The following is a 25,936-nucleotide window of genomic DNA, read 5'->3' as shown; positions in this document are numbered from 1 at the left end:
GAAAAACTATTAATTTATAATGTTGAATATCAGATCTTAATGATTTATACAAAATAAAATGAATGCCATTGGAAATAAATAAAGATAACTTGGCATGTCCCAAAAAATCGCCTTTTTCTACCCGACTTGACCCAGTGACCCACCGCAATAACTTCGGCTACATGGGTATTCTCGAGTTCCTCCGGCCATTTCTAGAAACTAGATATGCGGGCCAGTATACCGACAAAAATTATTTGAATCCGTTAAGTATTCGCTGAGAAGTAAGGGTTTTAGTATTTTTGCTTTCACTCAGGCCTATACGGGTCAACACATATATTGAGCTTTCCGGTGATCCAATCCGCATGGTTATTAAATTAATTAACTCATTACGCGTGGTAAAGCGCTCGTCTAGCATACAATAGTCCTGGGTTCAAATCCCAGCCGAGCACGTGGCTTTTTTTTCATTATTTCACCAATAATGTCGAAGATGTGGCACAATCATTTTTGTCTTCCTAGATATGGCTTTGGGACCAATGTGCAGTCGAAGCTCGTTATAACAACAACTTTTATAACGACAAAAGCTCTCTATAGCGACATTTTTCGGTCCCATGAAAAACATTCCGATGTCATAACTATTCTCTATAACGACTTTTCCCTATTGCGACGGTCCCTTGCGATGTCGTTATAACGCGCTTCGACTCTACTTTAAACATTTCAATGGTGTAACCAAAATGTCACTTACATCCCTTTGCTTTGGGTCCGCCATTTATGAAAGGTATCTTTAAATCTATATAAATGTTTTCAATATTTTTGAATTTATTTTCAAAAATTGATCATCTTTTTTCATTTATCCAGAACTGTTCCGCGGACCGCATTGTGCTTCGAGAATCCATGCGGTCCGCTGTTACTAGAATATAATTTTATACTCATCAGACTCATCCAAAAGTTAACGAACTGGTAAAACTATTGATAAACAATCAATTTATTATTGGAAAACAACTTTTTTTAAACTAATTTCAGTAAAACTAGCCCATTTGAAACATTGTTTATTCAAGCACTTTTTATAAAAAAACGCTTTTCTCGTAACGGAATAGTCGAGCAAAGTTGTGGGAAAGGAAGGGTTAAACTTATTTGCTTTAGAGAACTCTTCATTTTCATGAATAAAAATCGAATTATAGATGTTGAGTTGAAATTGCTTCAGTTATCAAAATAAAAAACCGGGAAAACCAGTAAAAATGGGAATTTGGTGGCCCCCCTTAGATACGTATTCTGTTTTAATCCAACAGTATTTTAATGACAACCATTGGAATATTGGCTATGATCATAAAAAGGCCCGGAGATTCATAGAATACAAGCGATGAGTGACGATCTTGCAGTTGTGTGAATTGCATGATAATCATCTTTTTTTTCCTTTTTCTCTAGGTTACTCGCACCGGCATAGAAGAATGTTGCTTCCTGGGAGTGTATTCGCAGTTTGAAACACTAGCAGCAATCAACGACATAAGAGTACCTAATCCAGGACGAGCCATTGCCATCTGTAGCCGGCTGGGAGCTTCGCGGCTACTTATTTGTGAGAATTCACGCAACGATATTTATCAGAAGATTCTCCTCAACATCAGCGCTGACGATGTGCACTTTGCATTGCAGGCAAGTAAGCTAATTTGAATTGAATTATGTTAAACAAAAAGTCTGACACAATATTAAGTATGTAACAAAATGTTTATTCTTATTAAACCGACAAATTATTTAAAGGAATACTGGTTGATTTCTCGTTTTGTTGTATCTATCCGAACACCTTTATCATCCGACTTATTTAAACATACAATTGATTACTAAAAATTGAACTATAACCATCACAGTGTAGAAACAGTCGTAAATGATTTTTGGTGAGAACACAGTCCAAACGAAAATGTGGTTCCGCATCACCGCAACTACAATGATGTAGAACGTTAACGGCGCCATATATAACAACCCCAAAAGCTTTAGTAGATGTTGCTTTACAATTGGACCTCTTCGTTCGATTGGCGTTGACATGATTATAGGCTTTCGTTTGACACCACTAGCTAAATGATAAACAAGCATTAGGAAGCTGATAATTTGCCCGTTGAATGTGTTCAAAGTAAGAAACAATCCCACTCGCACAAAATTGAAACTGCTCAGTCCCACATATCCTGCGTTGAGATCAACTGTTGCCAAATTGTTGGAATTACCCTAAAATAAGTTTTTGTCAAAATTACATCATATTGAATACTGCTATCAACTTACCTGATAGAAATAAAACAGTTTTCCCAACCAAACGTGTGTCACAATTTTGAGAAGTAAATTTTCCGCTTTGCTCTCCGATATACGATCTATTCTTTTAGCCACATATCGACTAGAGGACATAATTGCTCCGACTAGAACAACATTGTGTGGCTTGTGAATCAGCGCTGAAGTCAGTGCGGTGCAACACAAGACGCTGACTAGCACTTGATTGGATTTGCGTTCTGATCTACGCATTACTGCTCGATACACTTTGGGAAGGAAAGCTATTAGAAATATTTCTAGAAGATTTATCCAGAAAATATTGATGCAGCTATTTATCCTGGCAAAAAAAGAAAATGTTGAAAACATCGTAACAATAGTCTCTTTGGATACTTACTTTGGCGGGACGATATTCCAAAGACTAACTGTACCGGTCATAGATCTGTAGTAGTATATTAGCAAGCATGCAGTCATACTCAGAATGCCAGTAAGAAATCCACAAAATTGTAAGATGGAAAACATAAGATAACACAATCCTGGAAGTAAAGAAGAGTTATTGGAAAAATAACATTTTTAGGGATTATTCATTGGCGAAACAGAAGGCTTTGCACAGGCTTGGGAACTGTGACCACTATTTACAACAGTTCATCGATTCTGCCAGTCAACCAAACCACAAAGCAGAAGCAGCATCAATGGGGCTCTGCACAAATATATACCTCTCCCTTTCACTCTTTCATGAAATTTGTAAACAACAAGGCCAGTAAAAGTCAAAATCCCATACAAAATCAAAACAGTGCAGAGGCCTATACCATCAGGCTTTGCGCTGCCAACGGCTCACACACTGCTTGAATGTTTTTGTCTCTCCACTATGATCGTTTTCGGGCAGCCATCTCGAGGTGAATGATTGAAAATGATGTTAAATAATTCAATCGATAATATTTCGCTTCTGTTTTCAACTAATTGAAATCTATTAGTGCTAACAGCAAGAGCACAATCATTCCGTTGCGATGCATATAAACAAGTTCAATTTCATGCTGCGTTTATAGAGCAAAAATTCAAAACTCCGAAAACTGGAAAAATCGTGTCACCTCGAGTCATTTCGCATTCGGGTTTGAAAAAACGTTGGGAAGAAGAAGATTACAGTTTTGAAGAGCCGTGACATTTTTTTTTGTTTTGAACGGTCATGGTTTGCATGGTTTGTTCTGGATTTTGATGGTCGTGTAGAAAAATGTGAATGTCGAGGTGGGACAACCTCCAAAATTGTCTTACATAATTAATGGACAGCCCCTGTAGACAGGAAGGGCAAATATAAGGGCAATGTTAACAATGTATGAAATGATGAAATACGGTTTCTACAGATAAAGCAAAAAAACGACATGGATTCTGAGTGATTGCAATGACTATTTTTTAAACTACACAAAATATGAGAAAGTATAAGTATTTTTTTATTTGAATCGAAAGTGTTGCCAGTAAAGGCATTCGTTAAAAAATAAGATATAAAAATAATGTAATTTAATTTCCAATTATACCAAGCCAATTGATAAACATCGTATAAAAGCAGAAATTAATTACATCACTTACATACTTTATCAAAAAATTATAAATGTTAAACTTTTGAAAAAAAAAAATGTTCGAGGAAAATCATGATTTTGTGTGATATTTATGGGTGGTATTGAAGTTGACACCAAACATATCCCAAGTAACCACAAGCATTATAACATTGCACGTATTCTATTGCATATCAACACCATTGATGCAACATTGCTCTTATTCAACAAATAAGCAGTCAAGCAATGAAGCATTAACCTCACATTACAAATGTATCAAAGCACTAACATCACTTTATAAATTGTACTGCTGCATTAATATTACTTTATAAGTTGCTTCATTGCTTTATCGTCCTTTTTGCATTAATTTAACTGTAAAAGTGCCCTTTTCCACTTTTAAACTACTTTAATGGTAGGCTTACGGCAATGCAGCTGCATTATATATGTAATTATATAATGGTCCATGGTTACTTGGGATCTTTCAATTCGAATGGATTCAAAAGTAAAAAATCGGTACATTAAGTACAAATAAAAATTTACTGAAATCGACTTTAATGGCTCGTGGATTATGTCTAGTTATATTACATCGACGGTACTTTATAACAAAGTATTTATATGAACGGAAGAAGTACACATCGGGCGTGTAGTGAGATCATAGTAGGCTGACATAGGGTACAGTAGTAGTTGTTTGACGTTAGGGATGATCATTGTATAATAAACCCCTGAATCATCAAGACGTATTCTATTACTACAGTTCAGAAGTGGGATAAGCCATGCTATTACGAAGCCAAAAGACCTCTGCAGAAATGGAACAGACAATTTTCTCAAGCCATGGTGCATTTGAAAATCGATTTTCCCGTGGAGAAAGTGGAAACGAAACCCGAAATTCAAATACTGTGGATGTTGGAGATTCTGTAAACTCTGTCCATCCTGTTACGAGTCCTTTACCTGAGGAGAGAATAGGAGACGTGTGCTTGGAAAGGACGTCGAGAATACGTAGAAATTCATTTCAAGAAAGCGGATCACAAGCTGCAGGTATCGCCGTGCCACACGCAATGAATGCTGCTGCTTCCGCTGCCCACATAGCTTCAGGGTCGGTGTCAAATCGCATCGAACCTGGAAGTGGAGATTGTATCAGTCAAGATTGTAATGTTCATCAAATTCAAGCTCAAAATTCAATCAAGGAAAATATTCCGTTGATTCAAAATAGTTCAAATTTCCATCAAATTCATCATTTTGGACCGGAAGAGATTTCTATTATGCTGCCATCCTTTGCTGGAGCTTCTGAAGAAGATGTCAATCATTTTGTAGCTGTTTTGGAGAATACGAAAAATGCGCTTAAAGTTAACGAGTTTATCATGAAGTTTGTGATCATCCGGAACCTTAAAGGTAAAGCTCTATCCTGGCTACATTCGCAAGCTGATTTTATGTTGAAGAGTTACGATGAAATACTGAAGAACCTCAAAGAATTTTTTGATCGTCCTGTGAACACATTTGAAATTCGCAAGCGTTTGGAGAATAGAACCTGGTCCCCAAAATTTGAAACTTTTTCTGATTATTGTCAAACCAAAAAAGTTATAGCTCAACCTTTGAAGATGCCAGAATCAGAACTACTTGAGTACATCGTAGAAGGAATAATGGATCCGATACTGAAAAATCAAGCAAGACTATCAAATTTCAAAACCCTTGGAGAAATTATTCAAGCTTTCAGAATGTTCGGAATTTCCTCAGCATCAAATTTGTCTTCTTGGAAACCAATCAAGTGCTATTCTTGTCATCAACCTGGACACGTTGCTGCATTTTGCTGGAAGAATCGTAATAATACTTCGAGGCCCAATCCCAACAGGAGAAATGTGCGTGATGAAGCTCCAAAACCAAAATTTGTAAATGCTGTTGTTAAAGATGACTTAGCTGTAGAAGATGGACGTTCAGGATTGGTAGATTTTCAGTTTCCTAGTCAAAATAGAATATTTAAATCTTTATATGATACAGGGAGTCCAATTTCACTAATACGTAGAGGTTTAGTAGAAAAATCTAGAATTTCCAATTATAACGATAGTAAATAATATAAAAGTATTAGTGGAAATAGGCTCAAAATTTTAGGAATTTTTAAGACTGAGATAATCATGCAAAACATTCATTTCAGAATTGAGTTTCATGTTGTTGCTGACAAATACTTAGGACTCGTCGATGCCATAATCGGAAGAGATGTGATCATGCGTCCAGAGATTAAAACGATCATTCAAAATGGAATCAAAATGTATGATGTCAATAAAAGGTATTTACAGTTTGAAAATCCTTCTAACGTTCAGGTAAATAATAAAAAAATATGTAATATCAGTTCCGAAATTTACGAAACTTTGTTATCAAATATTGGAAAAATATCTGATGACGAGATGGCAAAATTTTTAGAATGTTTCAAGAGTAAATATTATTTCAACAAAAAGCCACATAAGCCAGTTACAGAATATGAAATGACTATATCGTTAAAAAAAGAGGAATATTTTCATTTCAAACCTAGAAGGTTGTCATATGATCAAAAGAATAAAGTTGACGGGAAAATTAAAGAATTATTGAGAGAAGGAATTATTAAAGAAACTAATTCACCGTATGCCAGCCCTATTGTATTAATCCCTAAAAAAGATAATGATTTTAGGTTATGCGTAGACTATAGAAAACTGAATAAAAATACTGTAAGAGATAACTACCCATTGCCTGTTATAGATGATTTGATTGATTCTTTGAGAGATAAAGCTGTATTTTCAATTATTGATTTGAAATCTGGGTTCCATCAGATCAAAATTGCACCTGAATCTACCAAATATACTTCTTTCGTAACTCCAAAGGGTCAATATGAATATTTACGTGTCCCTTTTGGATTATGTAATGCTCCTGCAGTTTTCCAGAGATTTATAAATAGAATTTTTTTAAAATTGATAGATGATGAAGAAATAATTGTTTATATTGATGATATTTTGATAGCTAGTGAAAGTTTTGAAAAACACATAGAGACTTTAGGAAAAGTTTTTCAAATTTTGAATGATAATTTATTAGAAATTAATTTGAGCAAATGTCGTTTTATATTTGAAGAAATAGATTATCTGAGATATACTATAAATAAATTTGAAAAAAAATTGAACAAATCTCATATTGAAAGTATTTCTAACTTTCCAACACCTAAAAACTGTAAGGATGTTCAAAGGTTCTTAGGCCTTACTAGTTATTTTAGAAAATTTGTACTAAATTTTGCAACCATTGCGAGACCTTTATATAGCCTTTTGAAAAAAGATGCAAAATTTATATTTGGAGAGGAAGAACTAAAAGCTTTTAATTTTTTGAAAAACAGATTGATTTCATCGCCAATTTTGGCAACATATGATCCTCATGCAGAAACACAACTTCACTGTGATGCTAGCTCCTATGGATTCGGAGCCATTCTGCTTCAAAAAAATAAAAATGATAATAAATTTCATCCTGTTAGTTATTTTAGTAGGAAAACAAATTATTTAGAATCAAAACTGCATAGCTTTGAACTTGAAACACTGGCAGTAGTATATGCTATTAAAAGATTTCACATTTATTTGGCAGGAATTCATTTTAAAATTTTTACAGATTGTAATGCTTTAGTTCAAACTTTGTCAAAAAAAGATGTTAATCCAAAAATTTGCAGGTGGGCATTGTTTCTGGAATGTTATAATTTTGATTTAGAATATAGAGATTGTTCAAAAATGCAACATGTTGATGCTTTAAGTCGTCAAGACATGGTAGTTAAAAAAAATGTAGACAGTTTCAAATTCGACCATCAAAATATAATCGATGAAAATATAGCTGAAAGTATCAATGTTCTCAATGAAAATGATATAGAGCAAAACATAATAGTTGCACAAGAGCAGGATGAGAAAATTATTAGAATTAAAGAGCTTCTGGAGAGATCTCCTTTTCCTGATTTTGAGCTTACAAATGGCGTACTTTTCAAAAAAGATGGTAACAAACGTTTATTAGTTGTTCCGAAATTGATGATTGACAATGTCATTAAATTAGGTCATGGCAATTGTGGTCATATTGGAGTAGAAAAAACTATGCATGAAATAAGAAAGCAATTTTGGTTCAGTAGAATGAATAAGTTTGTTAAAAATTATATAAACAATTGCTTGACTTGTATTTTTTATAGCCCTAGTGGAAAGAAAGAAGGGTTTTTAAAAATTGTTGATAAAGGAGATAAACCTTTTACCACTATTCACTTGGATTACTATGGACCTATACAGCTACCTTCTACAAACAGAGCAAAGTATATATTAGTCATGGTAGATGCATTTACAAAATTTACTAATTTTTTTCCAACAAAAAGTATTAGCTCAGAAGAAACTATTGTTCATTTGACGAATTACATAAACTTCTATAGTAAACCGAATAGAATTGTTACAGATAGAGGATCCTGTTTTACGTCGAGAAAATTTAATGATTTTATTTCAAATAATCAAATTGAACATATAAAAACTGCAGCTTACACACCTGAAGCAAACGGTCAAGTTGAACGTATGAATAAATCACTTACCCCAATGCTTGCTAAATTATGTCATGAATCGTGTAAAAAATGGGATAAATTATTACCAAAAGTTGAATTCATTTTTAATAATACATATAACAGGTCAATAGGTAATTATCCTAGTGTGTTATTGTTCGGATTTCAGCAAAATAATTTGGGTAGTGAAAACAACAACATTGCAAATTATGTTGCTAACAGACAACCAGATCTAGAAACATTTAATTTAACAAATATTCGCGAAAATGCCCGACAACAAAATTTAGTCAATCAAAATTATAATAAAAGACAAATTGATAAGAAAAGGAAAAAATGTACAAATTATAAAGAAGGTGATTTCATTGTTCTGAAAACTGGTGAAACTCATAAATTGGCTCCGAAATATAAAGGTCCATATAAAATTCAAAAAATTTTGCCTAACGATAGATACGTGGTGACTGATATAGAAGGATTTCAAATTGCAAATACTCCATTTAATTCGGTTTGTTCGCCCCAAAACATGAGAAAATGGATGAGTGATCACATGTCTGAAGGTAGTGATATCGATGAGGTCATCGATAATGTCAGGATGCCCGAGATGTAGTGAGATCATAGTAGGCTGACATAGGGTACAGTAGTAGTTGTTTGACGTTAGGGATGATCATTGTATAATAAACCCCTGAATCATCAAGACGTATTTTATTACTACAGGGCGGTTGCACAATACCAGTACATTTAGCCAGAATCTATCTCTTGATGATTTTAAAGTTTTTAAGGAATGTCGAAAGGACATTATCTTCATTAGAGGTCTAAGAACCAATCAATAGAAGAACTTTTTATCTTCCAGTCAGATGCGATCACAGAACCTCATTCAGAAATACCATTAAATGTTGCTTTGACACGTTCGTTGTTTTTATGATGTGAGGAAACGTACGTTAAACAACTGCTGCCTCTATTTTGGTAACGGTGATTATTTGCCAGCCACTGAAGTATAGTACAGGTCGGACTCGATTATCCGGAGACTCGATTATCCGGGGACTCGATTATCCGGGATTCGATTATCCGGAATTTTAGACTCGATTATCCGGAATTTGTTTTTTGATGTTCTCGTTTTTCAATTGTTATGCATAAATCTGAGATAATTTGGTATTGCAATATACAACATGAATGATTTTGTAGTTTTGAACGTATTTAAGAAAAGGTGGGTTGAAAAAGTGGTTTTCTGTGTATGATGGTCAAAAAATTTTTACTTCTTGTAAAGACCCCTACTGTTTCTAGAAATAATTTCTGGCTACGCCACCGCATCATATAAATCAAACAACAAGAAAAGATAACATTTAAGTTCTTATATCGAAGATTTCAATTTTTTTCTTAGTGATTCGATTATCCGAAGGATTCGATTATCCGGAGTGAAAAAAAAATCGATACTCCGGATAATCGAGTCCGACCTGTAATTCAATCATCATCCACTCTACTGTAATATATTCTACCAGCAAATGCCTTGATTTTATGGCAAGCGATTAATTTATCTTTTTTATAATATTTTTGTATAAGAAATATATATCGAGTATATTTATACTCATACTTCGGGGCTGTCCATAAACCACGTGATCTTTTTTTTTTCTATTTCCAGACCCCTTCACCCTCTTGTGGTCTATTGTTATTGTTTTATTTCAATATGTGATTCATGGATGGCCCTAAGGCATTTTTCATACTTTGAAAAGTGTACTTTTGCAAAACAGTCGTAGGTCATCATTGTTTCCTCTTCTTTAGCCAGAACAAACCGTATTTCCTCATCTCCTACATTGTTAACATTGCTATTATCTTTACCCTTCCTGACTACACGACTGGAGAAATCATGTGGTATGTCTTCATAATCGTGGTAAAGGTGGAAATAGCATCCAGTGTTCGAAAATTGACACCAAAAATGTAGGTTATTATAGAATTGTACCTACGAGTTTTCACCCTGATTGCGCCTCTGGTATAATGAAAATACATTTTTCACATTACATAGACAAAATATACATTCTGTCTGTAACTACTGCAATCAGCCTTAAAATTACAGTTTTAGTTGAATAAGAAAATATTATTGTAATATTCGATATGAAAAAATTGGCACCGTTAAGAGCCCCTCCTGGCTACACCACTGGCCCATCACCCGAAAGGCTTTAGATTTTTCCATAATATTTTGACATATAGAATCCAACAAAAATAGTCTGGTTGAAATCCCCGGGGGCGCTATCGTGACCCTCCCTTGTAAGCATATGAAAACCAAATTTAGCACCATAATTTTACACTTCCATTCAATTCCACTAGAGTTTGTATCCTTTGACAGATACGCGTAGGAGGCACTCTACCCAAGTCCAAGCAAAGAGTTCGTTTTTCTCGCGTCGGCGTCGAAGTTTTTTTTTATTCGTTATTACTTAACCTAACTTAACCTAATCGTGGAAATAGAAGATTGTAACGATTTTTATCATTTCTTATATCTAGGTGTTCTGTGTTATTAGACATCATCCTAATTTGGTAAAACAAATTTAAGATTTTATTAACATTTTGTTAACAACATATTACATTTCATTTGCTGTAGCTGTTCAGATTTTTTTACAGGTGAGTTGATTTCACCTGCTTATAAGAGAAAAAAACGCTTTGAATATATTTAACCTAACTTAAGCTAAACATATGATGCATTAATCGTGGCAATAGAAGATTGTAACAATTTTTGCCTGAAATTATTAATTATTTTATTTGACATTTGTTCCAATGTTTCAACATTGGATATTCTATGTAACTCATTGGTACTATACCAGGGAGAAAGCTTCAGAATCATTTTCAAAATTTTATTATGAATTCTCTACAGAGCTTTCTTCCTGGTTTTACAACAGCTAAGGAGTGTATCGAAAAGTAGTCGCAAACATTGAAAACGGTATATCTCAGAGCATAATTTATCTTTTTAAAAGCTTTTTTCACGCAAATCCTCATCATGTCATCAAATATTGAAGCAGCTAAAAAAAAAAATATTGAATAATATGCAGTTTTAATATAAATTGAACAAGGTTTATAAAGCATGGAAAATACAATCTTGCACAAAATTACATTTTTGAAGTGTCTTCTGAAGATTCGATGTTTTGTATTGAACAAAATGTATATCAAACAAAATAGGATGTTAAGCTTATTCTATCGGAAAATATGTTTAATACACACAGCACGTAAAAAAACTCAAAAAAATAAATTATTGCTCTAAAAAAGCTCAATTATTGGAACAAGGTCGGTTTTAGAAAGTCACTTTTGTTTAATCAACTTTTGAAGCTCTATCATATACAGCGGTAATTATATAGAGTAAATTTTTTTGCTTACGTTACTTCATAAATATGCATAGAAACTTTTAGAATCAAAAAACAATTTTTTATTCATTACAATCGTTCGATATTACCATTAACGTGTAGAAATAAAACATCAAAAAACGAGGTCCTTAAAAATCGACTTTTTTCGATTTTTGTATTTGCTCTCAAATGCATGTTACTGAATTTTTCAACATATTGTTTACACTATGTCATGAGAGTTGTGGCACAGAATATATTAGCATGAACAAAAACTATTTTTTCTTAAAATTTAACACATTTATTAACATATCAATTTTTTCAGAGGTGTGCAAGATTTTCATCGACATCTGTTAGTGATTTGCTAAATTATCATGCAATCATCATTTTTTAATACATTGTAAAGCATTTCTGATCAAAAAATTGTTTGTAGGTTCGACCCATTATTTTTGAGAATGTTTTGAAAATTTGCGACTACTTTTCGATACACTCCTTAGTCCATATTGGTACTGCATACAACATGGCTGGCCTGAAAATTTGTTCGAATATCAAAAGCTTGTTCTTAAGACAAAGTTTTGATTTTCTATTAATAAGGGGATAGAGACATTTTACATATTTGTTACATTTGACTTGAATGCCCTAGATGTGATTTTTGAAAGTTAAATTCTTATCTAGCATGAGCTCTAGATACTTAACTTCATCTGACCAATTTATTGGAACCCCTTTCATCGTGACAACATGTCAACAAAGATTTTTGACATCCTTGAGGTAACTCAGGTAAGTCAGATGTGAAAATATTGTATAATATTGGTCCCAAAATGCTGCCTTGAGGAAAGGTTTCAAATAGGTTTCAGTAATAAATGCTATATGTACGTTATTAGCTGTAAGAAAATGAAACAGCTCGTCCTCTTTGCCATTCAAAGAACGAGCATTCCAATTTAAAATATTTAAATTATTATTTATTTATCCATTTAAAAACGTAATCCAATTACAGTTTGATTAGTAAATTTTACATAAACTTGACTGCTTCAGTCATAGTGGTGGTTTTGAACATTGCATCAATCATTTGATTCAATTGTTCAGTTAGCTTGCTGGAAATATTTTCGGCACTGCAGTCTTAAAAATAAGCTAACACGTGTGTTGCTCCTACGTCCGACGTTTCGGTTATTTTATTTAACCTTCTTCAAAGGGATAGGATTTTGTGTTTTTGTTATTGTGTGTAATGTCCTATATTCGGTTGTCTGTAATTTGGTGTAATGGCGTCCTCTATGGTGCATGCGTCGCGATTTGTTCGTACGGCACTGTGTTTCAAAGCTATAAAAGCTTAATCGCACAAAAGCTTGTTTTAGAACTATCTAAACTAATTTTTCCTGCCTAGGTTACGGCCTTAGGTTACGGCTTATCACTGCGCTTTCAAGACTGAGTATCAGTCGGCGGATGAGGGAGACGTGCCAACTCCCACAATAGGTGAAGTTAAGAATGCTATCAAACAGCTCAAGAACAACAAAGCAGCTGGGAAATATGGTATTGGAGCGGAACTTATTAAAATGGGCCCAGACAGGTTGGCCACTTGTCTGCACCGATTGATAGCCAGGATCTGGGATACAGAACAGCTACCAGAGGGGTGGAAGGAGAGAGTAATATATCCAATATACAAAAAGGGTGACAAGTTATGAAACGGGCGGGCTTCAACATGCGGGGCACGATCTTCAATAAATCCAGCCAGTTCATCTGTTTTGCTGACGACGTGGACATTGTCGGAAGAACGATCCAGATGGTTTCTGAACAGTATACCAGGCTGAAACGTAAAGCAGACCAGGTTGGATTAAAGGTAAATATGTCGAAGACGAAATATCTGCTGACTGGAGGAACCGAGCGCGATAGAGCTCGCATTGATAACGTCGGATAACAACTGCAGCAGAGAAATTCGAAGACGTATCATTGCCGGAAGTCGTGCTTACTATGGAATCCACAAGACCTTGCGGTCTGGTAAACTTCATTTCCGTAGCATGGTAAACTTCACTTCCGTAACATGGTACACGTACAAGACGCTTATAAGATAGGTAGTCATCTACGAGCATGATACGTGGACAATGCTAGAAAAGGACCTGCAAGCGTTAGGAGTTTTTGAACGACGTGTGCTTAGGACGATCTTTGGCGGAGTATGGAGGAGAAGAATGAACCACGAACATGCGCAACTCTACAGTGATGGGCGAGACACGTTGTGAGAATGCCGGACAACGAAATGGTGTTCATCTCGAATCCGGCCGGTACAAGACGAAAGCGATTGCAACGAGCTAGATGGTTTGACCAAGTGGAGCAAGATCTTGGAAATGTGGGGCGATCGGGAAACTGGAAGTTAGCAGCCATGGATCGAGTTAGTTGGCGTAACATAGCGGCGCAGGTCATGTCTTAAATGACGTAGCACCATCAAAAGTAAAGTAAAAGGTCTTGTGTTTTTAATATAAAGAATTATTTCATCAAATGAAAATAATGTCAGACGACTTCATTTGAATGTTGTTAATATTGTTAGAATACATCCGTGCGAAAAATGTTGATTTTTGACACGAACAATCAATTTTTATATTAGTGAGCGGAAATAGGCGCATGAGCGGATGCTGGTGCACTTATGGTACTTGCAAACAATTTTTGAAAAATCTATTTTGAAATAAATATTTTGAACAATTTTTTTTTCAACTTTGAAGTAGGTATATAGCTTTCTGTGGAACGGTTCATTCTGGGGATTGGTTTTCTAGGGAATGGTACACTCTGGGGAAATGCTATATAATCGATATAATCATTTTAGCAGTAAGATATATATTTCGATGTTCAAAAAGATCAAATATGTGAAAGTTATCGACATTTCACATATGGCCGAATAGGAAACCACTATGGCCATAAATGCTACACTTTCTCTATAACTTTCTCACAACACCGTATAGGAACCTATAGTAAACAAAAAATATCCAAAGAACAAAATCAAACTTACCCAAAAACAATATCAAACTCAACCATGGCTTGTTCTCCACCTTTCCGAACCAATCTCCAATGTCGGGTATGTGCTGCCACTTATCGCCCGTTTGGTTCCACCGCCGAAGTATGATGTGTCCTATGAAGAACAGACCGGCACTAACGCAAAGTTCACCTCGTTTTCGTGTATAGTGCGATAAAAGCACCTCGTTGCTTCCTTCATTTTCAAAATGTATGATTGTGCAATTCATTAGCCTGATTTCGATCAGTGTGATTAAAAGGAACCACGAATTATTAAAGTAATACCATGTTTGGTGTTCTTCTTCGATGAAGGAACTGCTGGACAGTGATAAGGTGTGGAAAATGCAGCCGAATAGGAGTAGAAGTCCGGGTGAACTCCAGAGCTCTGCAACTTTATCTTTACACACTAGTTGGAAAAAAACATCTAAAAGACTCCAATGGATCACTATAATTGTGAATATGACCACAAATAGAACGTGACTAGTGAATGTGTTTCGCAAAATATTAGATTCTAGCCCAACGAATGTGTTCAGATAGTTTTTTCCCAAAATTGCGATAGCCATCAAAAGCATCCACCTGTTCAATCTAGGGTGAAATTCTATTAGTTCTCTTCCATATGGAATCATACATAGCAATGTAGCCAAGAGGGTAGTCTGTAAAGATGCATGTTAGTATAAAAAAAACAATTAACGTATTTAATTACATACCAGCACGCTCAACATGGTGCCAATCACTATACTTGGAATATCGTAACGAATATAGTGCTGAATCAAAAGTCTCGACAAGTTCCGGCTGGCAGAGTCGTATTTTCCTATTGCTTTTTGTAGTATTGTTAAATCATCCTGGTACTCCAGATACATTGAATGCAATAATTTTGCTTCTCTGAATTGAAGAAAAAATTCTGAAATATTAAGCATAATTTAAACTATAGAAAACTGGAAGTATGGAAGGTAAAACCTACCTTGGTCGTTGAGCAGATCTCCATAGAAGGCTTTCGATTTCTCAATTAACCTTTTAGTATTGTAATAGCTTGCATAGAGCCTGTCTGCTGGCGGTACGTGATTTAGAATGGGAATGATAAGCGATCCAATGGATGAGTATGGTATGGGAACTCCCATCAGTACGGCAAAAGTGGGGGCCACATCGATTTGCAGAAAATCTTCTTCACTTTTAGAACAATCGTTACCAACCACTATGAGCGGTACATGTGTTTCTGGGTACGTTGATCCTCCATGGCCCCCTGAATCACGCATGCCGTGATCGCCGGTTATTACCAGTACAGACTTGGAATTATATTTTTCGTCCTGTAATATGCATTTATTATAAATCTTTTGATCTTCTTAAATTAAACTAATCATTAGGGTGGGTAATCCGCTGTATGATAAAACGGAAAATAGCTTGAATTTAACCAGATCAAATATTTATCAGTTCCATTTGGACCCCAAACAACTGTGCAAAATTGCAACACAAAATATGCTTAAGTTTACTTGTCGAACAAATCAAGGTGTTGAAATGCCCCTGGCATTTCTATTGCCTCAATAGGTAATTTATCAAAGTGTTAGTAAGATTTGGGAGCCGTTCATAGGCCTGTCCATATGACAGATACGTCTATGCTTTAGTTTACATCGGCGGAGGACCGGTGCAAACACGAGGATGTCATTTCCCTAGAGGAACTGCAAAAGAGCTTCCCGATCAGCTGATTTGGAACGTCTTGTGAATAGGCCTATACTCGCGGTTACTCGAGGTTGGGAAAGGACTGTGGATAAGGTAATGTTTATTAAAAACTTCTCTGCTCTGGGGTCGGACCTGGTGTAGTGGTTAGAACACACCTCTCACGCCGAGGACTTGGGATCGAATCCGATCCCCGAGATAGTCACTAAATATTTTTCAGTGACAACTTCCTTCGGAAGGGAAGTAAAGCCGTTGGTCCCGAGAAGAACTAGCCCAGGGCTAAAAATCTCGTTAATAAAGATAGAAAAAAAAACTTCTCTGCTCTACTTCGACCATTTGCGTTTCGCTACTCCTCCTGAAATTTGGAAATCTGAGTTACTCAGTAGTTTATACATTATTTGTCACCACATTTGAGTTGGATTTCTAGTACAGCTTCATATTTGATGGATCAAAAATACCGGTGAATGGTCGATTTGAAACCTGATATTTATCAATGTCGGAAATGACATACCTGTTATGATCAAGAACATTTTTAATGACGTAGGAACCTTTATATTTGGGTTTAAGTTTTTGATTTTCTCCTACTGTCGCAACATTTCGAATCAAGATCAAATCTCCAACTTGATAAACGGTGTTAGCTGTGACCTTACTATCGTAGTATCGCTTATTGTACTCTTGTAAACGTTTCACTGAAGCATTTCATTCAAGTTACGTTTGTCGTCGTAATTCTTTTCTTCGACGAACTTGAGTAAGTTTTTATCTATGCATAACTTTTGAGTTTCACCGAACAAAACACGAGATGGTATGTCGCCTATCGAACGATTGAAAGGGTTATTCATCAGATATTCTGCTTTGTACAAAATATTGTCCCTTTGCAATTTATGTCCATCCTGAAATTTTGCCAAAAGAGGAATCAAGGTGCGATTATACCGTTCTATTTGACCATTGGGTTTTGGACCAGCAGTTGCCACCTGGACATGATAGAATCCGTGGTCTTGTGCAAATGATTCGAATTCCTTCGAAGTAAATGCTGATCCTCGATCCCCAAGTAACAATTTAAATGCTCTTTAATGTTAGATGTTATTTATTGAGGTTTTATTAGAGATGCATTAAATCCCAACAGATTCAATAATAGATTTAAAAGTGCTAAACGATTTTTTCAGTAAAAACCACTTTAAATTGCTTTGTAGATACCTATAAGTGCTTTTGTTAAAACTTGTTTGCTAGCTAAATTTGTTGATAATAAATTGTATGTTGAAGGAGCTGTATAGTGTCTATTAAAACCTATACTTAAAACCTCAGCTTGTTTGTCTTATAAAGACATCGATAAAACTCCTAAGACTGCTCTAAGTCACGTTAAAAGTTTTCTTAAAACTCAAATGTCTGATAAAAGTTATGGTCTGCGTTTGGTTATCAATATCATCAGTGGATAATGATAATCATGTAAAGAATTATGAAACACGAATATAAAGAATCATAAAACATATTAAATTGGCAAACAATCCGCTCGTAGAATTATCTAACTACCGTGTGTAGCATATTTTTCCCATGCTTGCCTGAACTTCCCGTTCTCGGGGGACACCTATGCTGCACACAACAGCTGAGCTGCTTGAAAAATGCTCAACCACGGTCTTTCTCACAATTTCTTCCATTAAAACATAATTAGATACATAACGGAACGAATGAACTAAATTAAAGTGTATCACAAAATCAAATCTTCCGCTTTGTTTACCTTTTTGACAGCACTAGCTTTCCTGAGTGCATTAAGTTCAAGCCAAGGCTCCCAAAAAACCTATTTGTCTTACTGCAGAAAAAATAATCTGATTTAAGTATATAATAGCCAGAGGAGGATTTTGTGCAAGGATTCTTAAGATCAAAACCTCTCATGAATGATTCTATTGTACAGAACAATCACCAATTGATCTTAAACCATCCAGACAAGACCAGCAAGATTTAACTGGATGGAATCCATTTTTATTGACGCCGTTTCGGGTTCATAATTACAATATGCGTGGTATTACATTCTAAAAATGTAATGGAATAAAATATTAGATAAATAATTATGATGTTGTAATTGTGGCGCGTTGTGGTAAATCGAATTTTTTTGCCATTCCACCAGTAAATTTTCTTTGGCATGAGTTTCACGCGATTGCAAGAAAATTTACTGCCACGCAAAAATGATTATTTTAATTTATTGTTATGAGTCGGCAGACATCATGATGGTTTCAATGTTATAAAAAAAGTTTTGATTAATATACAACTTGTTGACCGATGATTGTTAGATCGTCAGCTCTTAAGGCTAAGTAGCCCGTCATTCGTTTTGGCAACAATGATGACTTTTCAGCTTGCACTTCAAAGTGATAAAACTCAGCCTTGATAGTTTATATTGACTTGAAAAAAGTATCACTGTACGTGCTAACATGCATAAAGTATGCTGATACTTTTTCAGGTGTGTCAGTGCAAAACCAACTGATTTTCTTTGATTCGAAATCGTGAGATGAATTAGCAACAATCATCAACGACGCGTACAAATTTCAATGACGGCCTACTTCGCCTTAACATCGGTTTTATTCCGTGTTTTAGGATATCGCAAAAGATTTAATACCGCTAGTTGAGCTCAACAAGACTATACAATAGCTCTTTTATGTATGTTTTAACAAGGGTATAGGTATTCATACTATACAAAATTAAGAAGTTTAAAAACGGTTTTAAGGTATAGTTTCAACAACCTCCTGTAGTGTGGGCCTCTTGGGGTTCAAAGGAGTTTTATCAAAGGTTTATTAAGGTTCTTAAATCTAATAAGTTCTAAAATGAGTTTTAACGATATGGTGGTAACAACAGCTTCTTCTTCTCTTCTTTCTGGCGTTACGTCACCACTGGGACAGAGCCTGCTTCTCAGCTGGTGTTTTCAACATGGTATGATCGTTGACAAAGGCAGTCACGTTAAAAGAGGATTTTATTCTGACCAAAGTCAAGAGTGAATGGTCAAAGTGGTAATATAAATTGATTAATTGAATGACAAAACCATCATTTGGAGGCACTTTTCTAAAATTGGACGCATGTAATGATTGCAACCATTTGCCGTCCTAGGTTCGAATCCCGTTCCGGCCACATCGGATTTTCAAGTGCCAAAAAACACCATTTAGAGGCCTTTTTCGAAAAATTCATACATGGTAAGATTGTCTTAAAATGCCCCCCAGAACCCAAATTCACCCTCAGGATGCAAATAAAAAATGCAAAAAGGCCAACGACACGCGACGTTCCCAAGCGGTCACCCATCTAAGTACTAAGTGTTCTGCATATGAGCACTTCCACAGTTATTAACTAAGAGCTTACTATGCCAATGACCATTTTTGCATGCGTATATCGTGTGGCAGGTACGAAGATACTCTATGCCCTGGGATGTCGAGAAAATTTCCAGTCCGAAAAGATCCTCGACCGGTGGGATTCGAACCCACGACCCTCAGCTTGGTCTTGCTGAATAGCTGCGCGTTTATCGCTACGGCTATCTGGGTTCCTACAAACAGCATACAACAACAGCTTGTAGTATGTGAAAATGAAAAAAACTAAAAATGTTACTTGGTCGGATACTACAACTTTAGGAACCTTGTAAATTCTTATCCTTCGTTTTCTCTAACGAACCTAGGTGTAGAGATGGTCGGGTTTCACATTTTTCGAACCCGAACCCGTCCCGTACCCGACTTATTTTATTTCTTCAAACCCGGACCCGACCCGAACCCGAGACAAAAATTGATAAGCAAACCCGTACCCGACCCGAACCCGAAAAATTGTCGCTGTTCAAACCCAAACCCGACCCGAAACCCGAAAAAGTTTTCTAAGGAAAACACGAATAGAACCCGAGCTCGAAAAGATGATAAATTCACAGACAAACAGACGTCACACTCTCATCATTGTCCATCGACACCCTTTTTAACGGTCGATTCAAAAATATGGTAGGTGGCCAATCCACCACACGTAGCGCTCGCATCGTATTTGTTCGCGTTTGACGTTTACACACTATCGCCATCTGTTGGCCCGTCGGCCAAATACACTAATTCTAGCATTGGGCGTACATGTCCTCGTGACTATGATTTGGATCGAGATTTGTTCTAAGTGTTAAGTCTGTTTGTCTGTGATAAATTTATCGTTTCTGAAGCATAGGGAAGCTTTCAGGTTGTTACTTTGTGAACAATTCTCACCAAACCCGATCCAAACCCGACTTTTTTCAAGCCCGAACCCGACCCGTACCCGATAATTTTTAGCCTTCAAACCCGACCCGAACCCGAACCCGAAAAAATAAAAAAAATTAAACCGAACCCGACCCGAACCCGTCGGGTTCTGGTTCGGGTTGGCTTTCGGGTTTGAAAACCCGCGACCCGATCATCTCTACTAGGTGGTCAATGTGAATGGTTTGAAAAGGCTTATCTGGTTTTTCATAAACATGCAAATAACCGTAGGTTTTTCTTTGCTTTGGATTGTAGCTGATACACGTGATGCTCTCGCTAATATGTTTTTTTCAATTTTTTTTGTTAAACTCGGTATGTAGAAGTTGCGCATAATCATATCGGCCACCTTGTCCACCCCAAAATGTCGTTGTGATATTTGCACATGACAGAAGCTTCCATAACTTGCGGGACAAAAAGAAGGTTTTTCTTTCCTTTAACTTTTTAGACAATCTGATCAGTGCTTTGCGAAGACCCAAGCAGTTCGACTCATTTTTGCGCGCTCGGAGTATTTTTTCGGTGGCTGCGTTCGTTTGCCCAGTGCTTTGCGAAGACCCAAGTAGTCCGATTCATTTTCGCGCGCTCGAAGTGTGTTTTCGGTGGCTTCGTTCGCTTGGATTCGCTTTGCGAAGACTCAAGCTGTCCTATTTATTTTTTGCGCGCTCGGAGTGTTTTTGATTTTCAGTTTGCACTTTATTCGCGCGCCATCGGAGTTTTTTTTATATTCCTGCTTATACGTGTTGACGCTGCGATTGTGATTGTTCAGTCGAGGATGGATTACTAATTGGTGAGCTCGTTTCATGCTTGTAATAACACATTTTTATCACAACATGTATTTTTTATGAATTTGTTGAACAAACTATGAATAGTTCGTCACTTTAAATGTTGGCATAAGCGCTTATTCATGTTTTATAAAATTTCGAGATTCAAACCTTTGAATAGTTCGATGTTTAAGATGTCGACGCATTGATAGATAACTTTTTAAACAGAGGTTACATAAATCGCATCCCTTACCAAGGTGAATCCTGATCATGTAGCTTTGAAGCCCTCCCACTAACAAAACTCCTTCCCGTGGCAACCATGAAGATGCAGAGGTATACTCGGTCTTTAGTAACAAAGGATGTCACACTAAAATTCCTTCCCTTCCCCGATGACCGTAAGGACGTGGCCGGCGCCGTTATTAACATTACTAATTTCAGAGTCCTCGAAAATGTACATTGAAGATGGTATGCTACTCCCAAGCTACAATTTCGATGATTCTTGTTAATCACGGAGGAATAAAAATTATAACATGCGGGCCGCATCACATTAATATTCAAAATCCATTCGCGGGCCGTACAAAACCTTACCAAGGGCATTTTGGTGACCACTGCTGTAACTGTTAACAAATGCCTCGCATGACATATTCTTACCATTTGTGTGGCACGAGGAACGATTTCGAAGTATTGTAAGTTTCACCCTTGTTGGAAGATACTCCATTTGACGGTACCGTAATCCGGGTGCAAATTGATCACTGGGGTGAATTTGATCAGGTCGGTACCCAAAAACATTTCCTCCCAAGGATGTTGAAGATTTTGTTGGCACCACAGACGTTCCATGTTTTCTAGTTTATAAATGTCTAATGATGATTTTGAACTATTTCATTTTTATTACGGTCAGTTTTGCATAGAAATATTCACAGTTTTTGAAGGTGTAAGCAATACAGTTGGAAATGTCTGTGCCAAACAATCCGCTGGTGCAATGCCTACATGTTAACTTTGAGTGTTCAAAATGATGTGTAAGCTTAAGTATCAACTACTGAACTTATTTTTGATATCATACAGCGTAGCAAGTAAAGTTTTTTTGCACATAAAACCGTTTAAACTCGAATAATGTGCTAATTTAAATGGAAATTGCCTACATTTAGGCGTATTAGTAAGATTTTCAAAGTTTAATTTTGCAATAAACTGATGAAATACTTGAGTTATAAGAATTTTGACATCGTTTCCAGATTCAGGAGACCCAAATTTAGTAGACAGGGAAATTTTTATTTCTAACATCTACTTTGTTATATGGTGATCAATTTCGCCCCAATGTGTCATTTTAATTTTTTGATATTACAACTATTTTTATGATATGTTAAATATTATTTCATGAAAAATCAATTTCATAAACTGAGAAAGATCAATGGAGTACTGGTTTTGTCGAAATCTATTTGACAATATTTGAATTCTGAAGGATAACACAACAACAAGTTGTAAAATAGTGATCAATTTGCCCCCGGTTTGCGGTACAAGGTTTTATTCATGAATTAACTGATTAACCTGAACAGGTTTAGACATTTTCACCTCAAATATTACTATTCGTTGGCGATCTGTTAAATACGATTCAATCCAGTAGTATTTTACTACGAATTACTGTTTCACAATAAAGACCCTGAAAATTCCAGGTTTCTCCTGTTTGAATAAAATTCCATGAATTACAAGTGTACAAAAAGCAGGTTTTCCATACAAAATCCAATACAAGTTTCAATCGCAATTTGCACACCTTAGACGAAACCGATCATGGTCATATACTGAATAGTTGTTTGGGACCTCTAATGAATCCATGACCTGAAAAAATGGCCACGATTACCCACCTTACTAATCATGCTAACCCATACTTTCATAGCCTCATAAATCTCTTCGATGACACTGTCCATTTCCAGTAGCTTTCCCGGTACCTTCTCACTAAACGGCCCTTCAACGTGGCCGATGTGGTCCAGGCCCAGGTAGTGAAGAATCATCAGCTTCCAATCGAACTTTCCGAATTCAGTTCGCATCTTCGTGGTGATATTATTGTCGCCCTGTAAATATTTTCATATTATTTTCATGATAAATGTTTCGTGATATCATAAAACTCTCACCTCGTAAAAGTCGTTAACATACAATGAATCCACATTTTCACCTTTGCGGGAGAATACATCGGGGAACATGTTAGTCCACGTATTATCGCCGTAAAACACGATACGTCGTTGCAATTGATCCATTTGATACAAAAAAGTGTCTAGCGTGACCTGTGGGCTTCCCAGATTCAGTATTACATCCAGGAAGCTTGGAATGGCTCCCGATGTCATCGCCTTTATCCGGGGCATCGTAACAGTTGGTGGGTGAACCTGTAGCTGATACTGACAAGCTCGGCCATCATCGATTAACTGATTCAAAAATGGCACGTTGCTCTTTTGTGATACGAAATCCGTTCGAAGGGCATCTATTACCATCAGCACAGCCCGAGAGTTACGTGGCTTATATGAAGATGCGTTGAGCCTGAAAACAAACTTTATTGAAGGGATTGCTCCGGTGCTAAAGTCTTCAATTAAAACTTACCTCACACTGTCCAACGATCCCGGGAGTTCATGAATGCTCGATTTGGTGGCAGGTGAGAAGGATAGAGGAAAAAAGCCATAGCAAAACAGACCGAGAGCGAATATAAAAACTAGGAAAAGATACACCAATATGTGCTTGATACGAGCAATCATTTTGGTAGTTTCACTTCATTTTTATAAATGATTTCAAAAACCAATCTATCTATGCAGCGCTAACTTTAGTGAATACCTTTGTTTTGTTTGAATAAACTATGGTGACTGATACCGGGCATTGTTATCAAAATGATATCGCGAGTCACTCAGTTCCAGAAGATCCGATGTACCCTTTTCAATGACTGCTACCCAGCACTATCTATCATCGAAGATGGCCACTCTGTGCATGATGAGCACCCTCTGTTTGAGAGGTTCTTATCGGAATTTTTCAAAAAAATTTTTGGCGCTTCCTTAAAAGAGAACATATTCACCCCTATTCTTGTTTACGTTCGAATGCTCTTTCGATCGAAAACCGTTTTGCATTCTCGTTTACGCCAGCAAAATCAAGTGGGCCGTGGATTCGAACGAACAGGATTCGATCGAAAGTTGGATACGCCGTAAACAAGAATGAGGGTGATTATCATGGGGCTCTGCACTGTTTTGATTTTGCATAGGATTTTGACGTTTACTGGCCTTGTTGTTTACAAAATTCATGGTAGAGTGAAAGAGAGAGGATGATTTTTGTGCAGTGACCCATTGGAAGTGCACATTATTTGCATATAGGGTAACGTATATAACATGGACATGCATATAATTTGGACAGGCTAGTCGTTCTATGTTCATTTACAATGGTTAGGAATATAAGTAGGTACGGGAAATCATGTATTGCATTATTAACGATCAACGCTCCGTCATCGTAATCATCGTAATCATCGAAACTTCAAAAGCAGTTTCTCTGTTCAAAACTAAAATATATTCGAAGAAAATGTGTTCACTGTGTTTCGGTTGGAGAATGGAATACAGTGAACACATTTTCCTGTAAATTTGCTTGATTTTGAACGAAAAAACTGCTTTTGAAAATTCCGAAATCAATGACGGATCCTGCCCCCTTAATACACTATGCTACTTATTAATGATGACCAGTTTCATAACAATTACAAATTGGCTTCAAAAATATCAAAGTTGTAAATTGCATCAACAAAACATCTGTGAAACCTACGAATGTAAGAGAATGTACATTTCAAGAGCATACATTTTATGCAATAATAACGCTCAAAATTGGCATTCATAAAAGTTTAAAAGTGGCAATATGATAAAATATATCTAAAATTGAAGCTAAGTTCATCTAAAATCTTAACATGAGTATATAAGGCATAAATCAGGGGATGTCCAAAATAGATTACGGTTTTTGTTAACCCTCTCTTTCCCACGACTTTGATCGACTATTTCTTTACGAAAAAAGCGTTTTTATCAAAAGTACTTGAACAAACAATGTTGCAAATGGTCTTAAGTTTTCGAATTCGGTAAAAAAGTGTTTGGTTGTTTTTCAATAGTAAATTGATTGTTTATCAATAGTTTTAATATTGAAACAGTTAGTTTACTTTTGGATTAATCTGATGAGTATATAAACATATTCTAGTAACTATTACTAAGTATTCATCTAATTCGGGTTGTCTCCAGTTCGTCGAAAACTAGTGGAGCTCTGGAGCTACCATGGGAAAGAGAGGGTTAAGTTGATATAATTTGGCCATCTGATGAAATACACTGGAATGTCGCATGCATGCATACTTGCAGGCGTATTTCGTGTTTCTGATTATATTTGCTTGCATTAAATGAAAATAATGATTACCACTAAAATACACATCCAAATACCGAAAGAATGCATAAGTCACTTAAACTCATAAAACTTTATGATATGACCGTCATTTTAAGAAACCATTGTATGGATGTTGAGATAACGCCCCTGTCCAAATTTTATTCTGAGGGTGTCAGACATACATGATTTACCCTATATTGAAAAGAAGAGTACATTTTATGCCTTTTGTAAAATGGGACTTACTTGATCTTCACTCCCAAGGGCTTTTTCCTGCTCCACATATATGAAAAATAAAGAAAATATTTGTTTG

General features: G+C 36.0%; 2 protein-coding genes across 5 annotated transcripts in view; one reads left to right on the top strand and one right to left on the bottom strand.

Moving 5' to 3' along the window:
• LOC5572859 (origin recognition complex subunit 1) overlaps positions 1-1,738 on the top strand; it is a 43,776-nt gene extending 42,038 nt beyond the window's left edge. Inside the window, exon 3 of the mRNA XM_021843706.1 lies at positions 1,402-1,738. Coding sequence (XP_021699398.1) covers positions 1,402-1,644 — 243 coding nt within the window. The 3' untranslated portion in view covers positions 1,645-1,738. The remainder of the gene's footprint in view (positions 1-1,401) is intronic.
• Positions 1,680-24,283, bottom strand: LOC5572863 (GPI ethanolamine phosphate transferase 2). 4 transcript variants are annotated; one of them, XM_021843703.1, is made up of 9 exons: positions 23,839-24,270; positions 23,379-23,778; positions 23,112-23,318; positions 15,562-15,904; positions 15,308-15,501; positions 14,599-15,253; positions 2,621-2,759; positions 2,245-2,563; positions 1,680-2,190 (listed from the first exon to the last, which is right to left on the bottom strand). In XM_021843703.1, the coding sequence occupies exons 1-9, from the start codon at positions 23,988-23,990 to the stop codon at positions 1,789-1,791; spliced, it is 2,811 nt and encodes a 936-aa protein (XP_021699395.1). In that variant the 5' UTR covers positions 23,991-24,270; the 3' UTR covers positions 1,680-1,788. The 4 variants fall into 4 exon arrangements, 3 of the variants coding, with proteins under 3 accessions (XP_021699395.1, XP_021699397.1, XP_001660623.2); XM_021843705.1 differs by having other exon boundaries at positions 23,136-23,318; positions 23,839-24,269; XM_001660573.2 differs by having other exon boundaries at positions 23,130-23,318; positions 23,839-24,268.
• Between the last annotated feature and the right edge of the window lie 1,653 nt (positions 24,284-25,936).

Source organism: Aedes aegypti, chromosome 2, assembly GCF_002204515.2.
Source record: "Aedes aegypti strain LVP_AGWG chromosome 2, AaegL5.0 Primary Assembly, whole genome shotgun sequence".
NCBI lineage: Eukaryota > Metazoa > Arthropoda > Insecta > Diptera > Culicidae > Aedes > Aedes aegypti.
Note: the sequence above shows the minus strand (reverse complement) of the source record. Positions and strands in the feature narration are given on the sequence as shown.

Bases quoted from the DNA above. Each gene is read 5' to 3' on its own strand.
- LOC5572863 (XM_021843703.1), bottom strand. From the start codon at position 23,990: ATGATTGCTCGTATCAAGCACATATTGGTGTATCTTTTCCTAGTTTTT. The intron at 23,319-23,378 runs GTGAGAGTTTTA...AAATATTTACAG, and splicing joins ATGTTAACGACTTTTACGAG to GGCGACAATAATATCACCAC. The intron at 15,254-15,307 runs GTATGTAATTAA...GCATCTTTACAG, and splicing joins GCACCATGTTGAGCGTGCTG to ACTACCCTCTTGGCTACATT.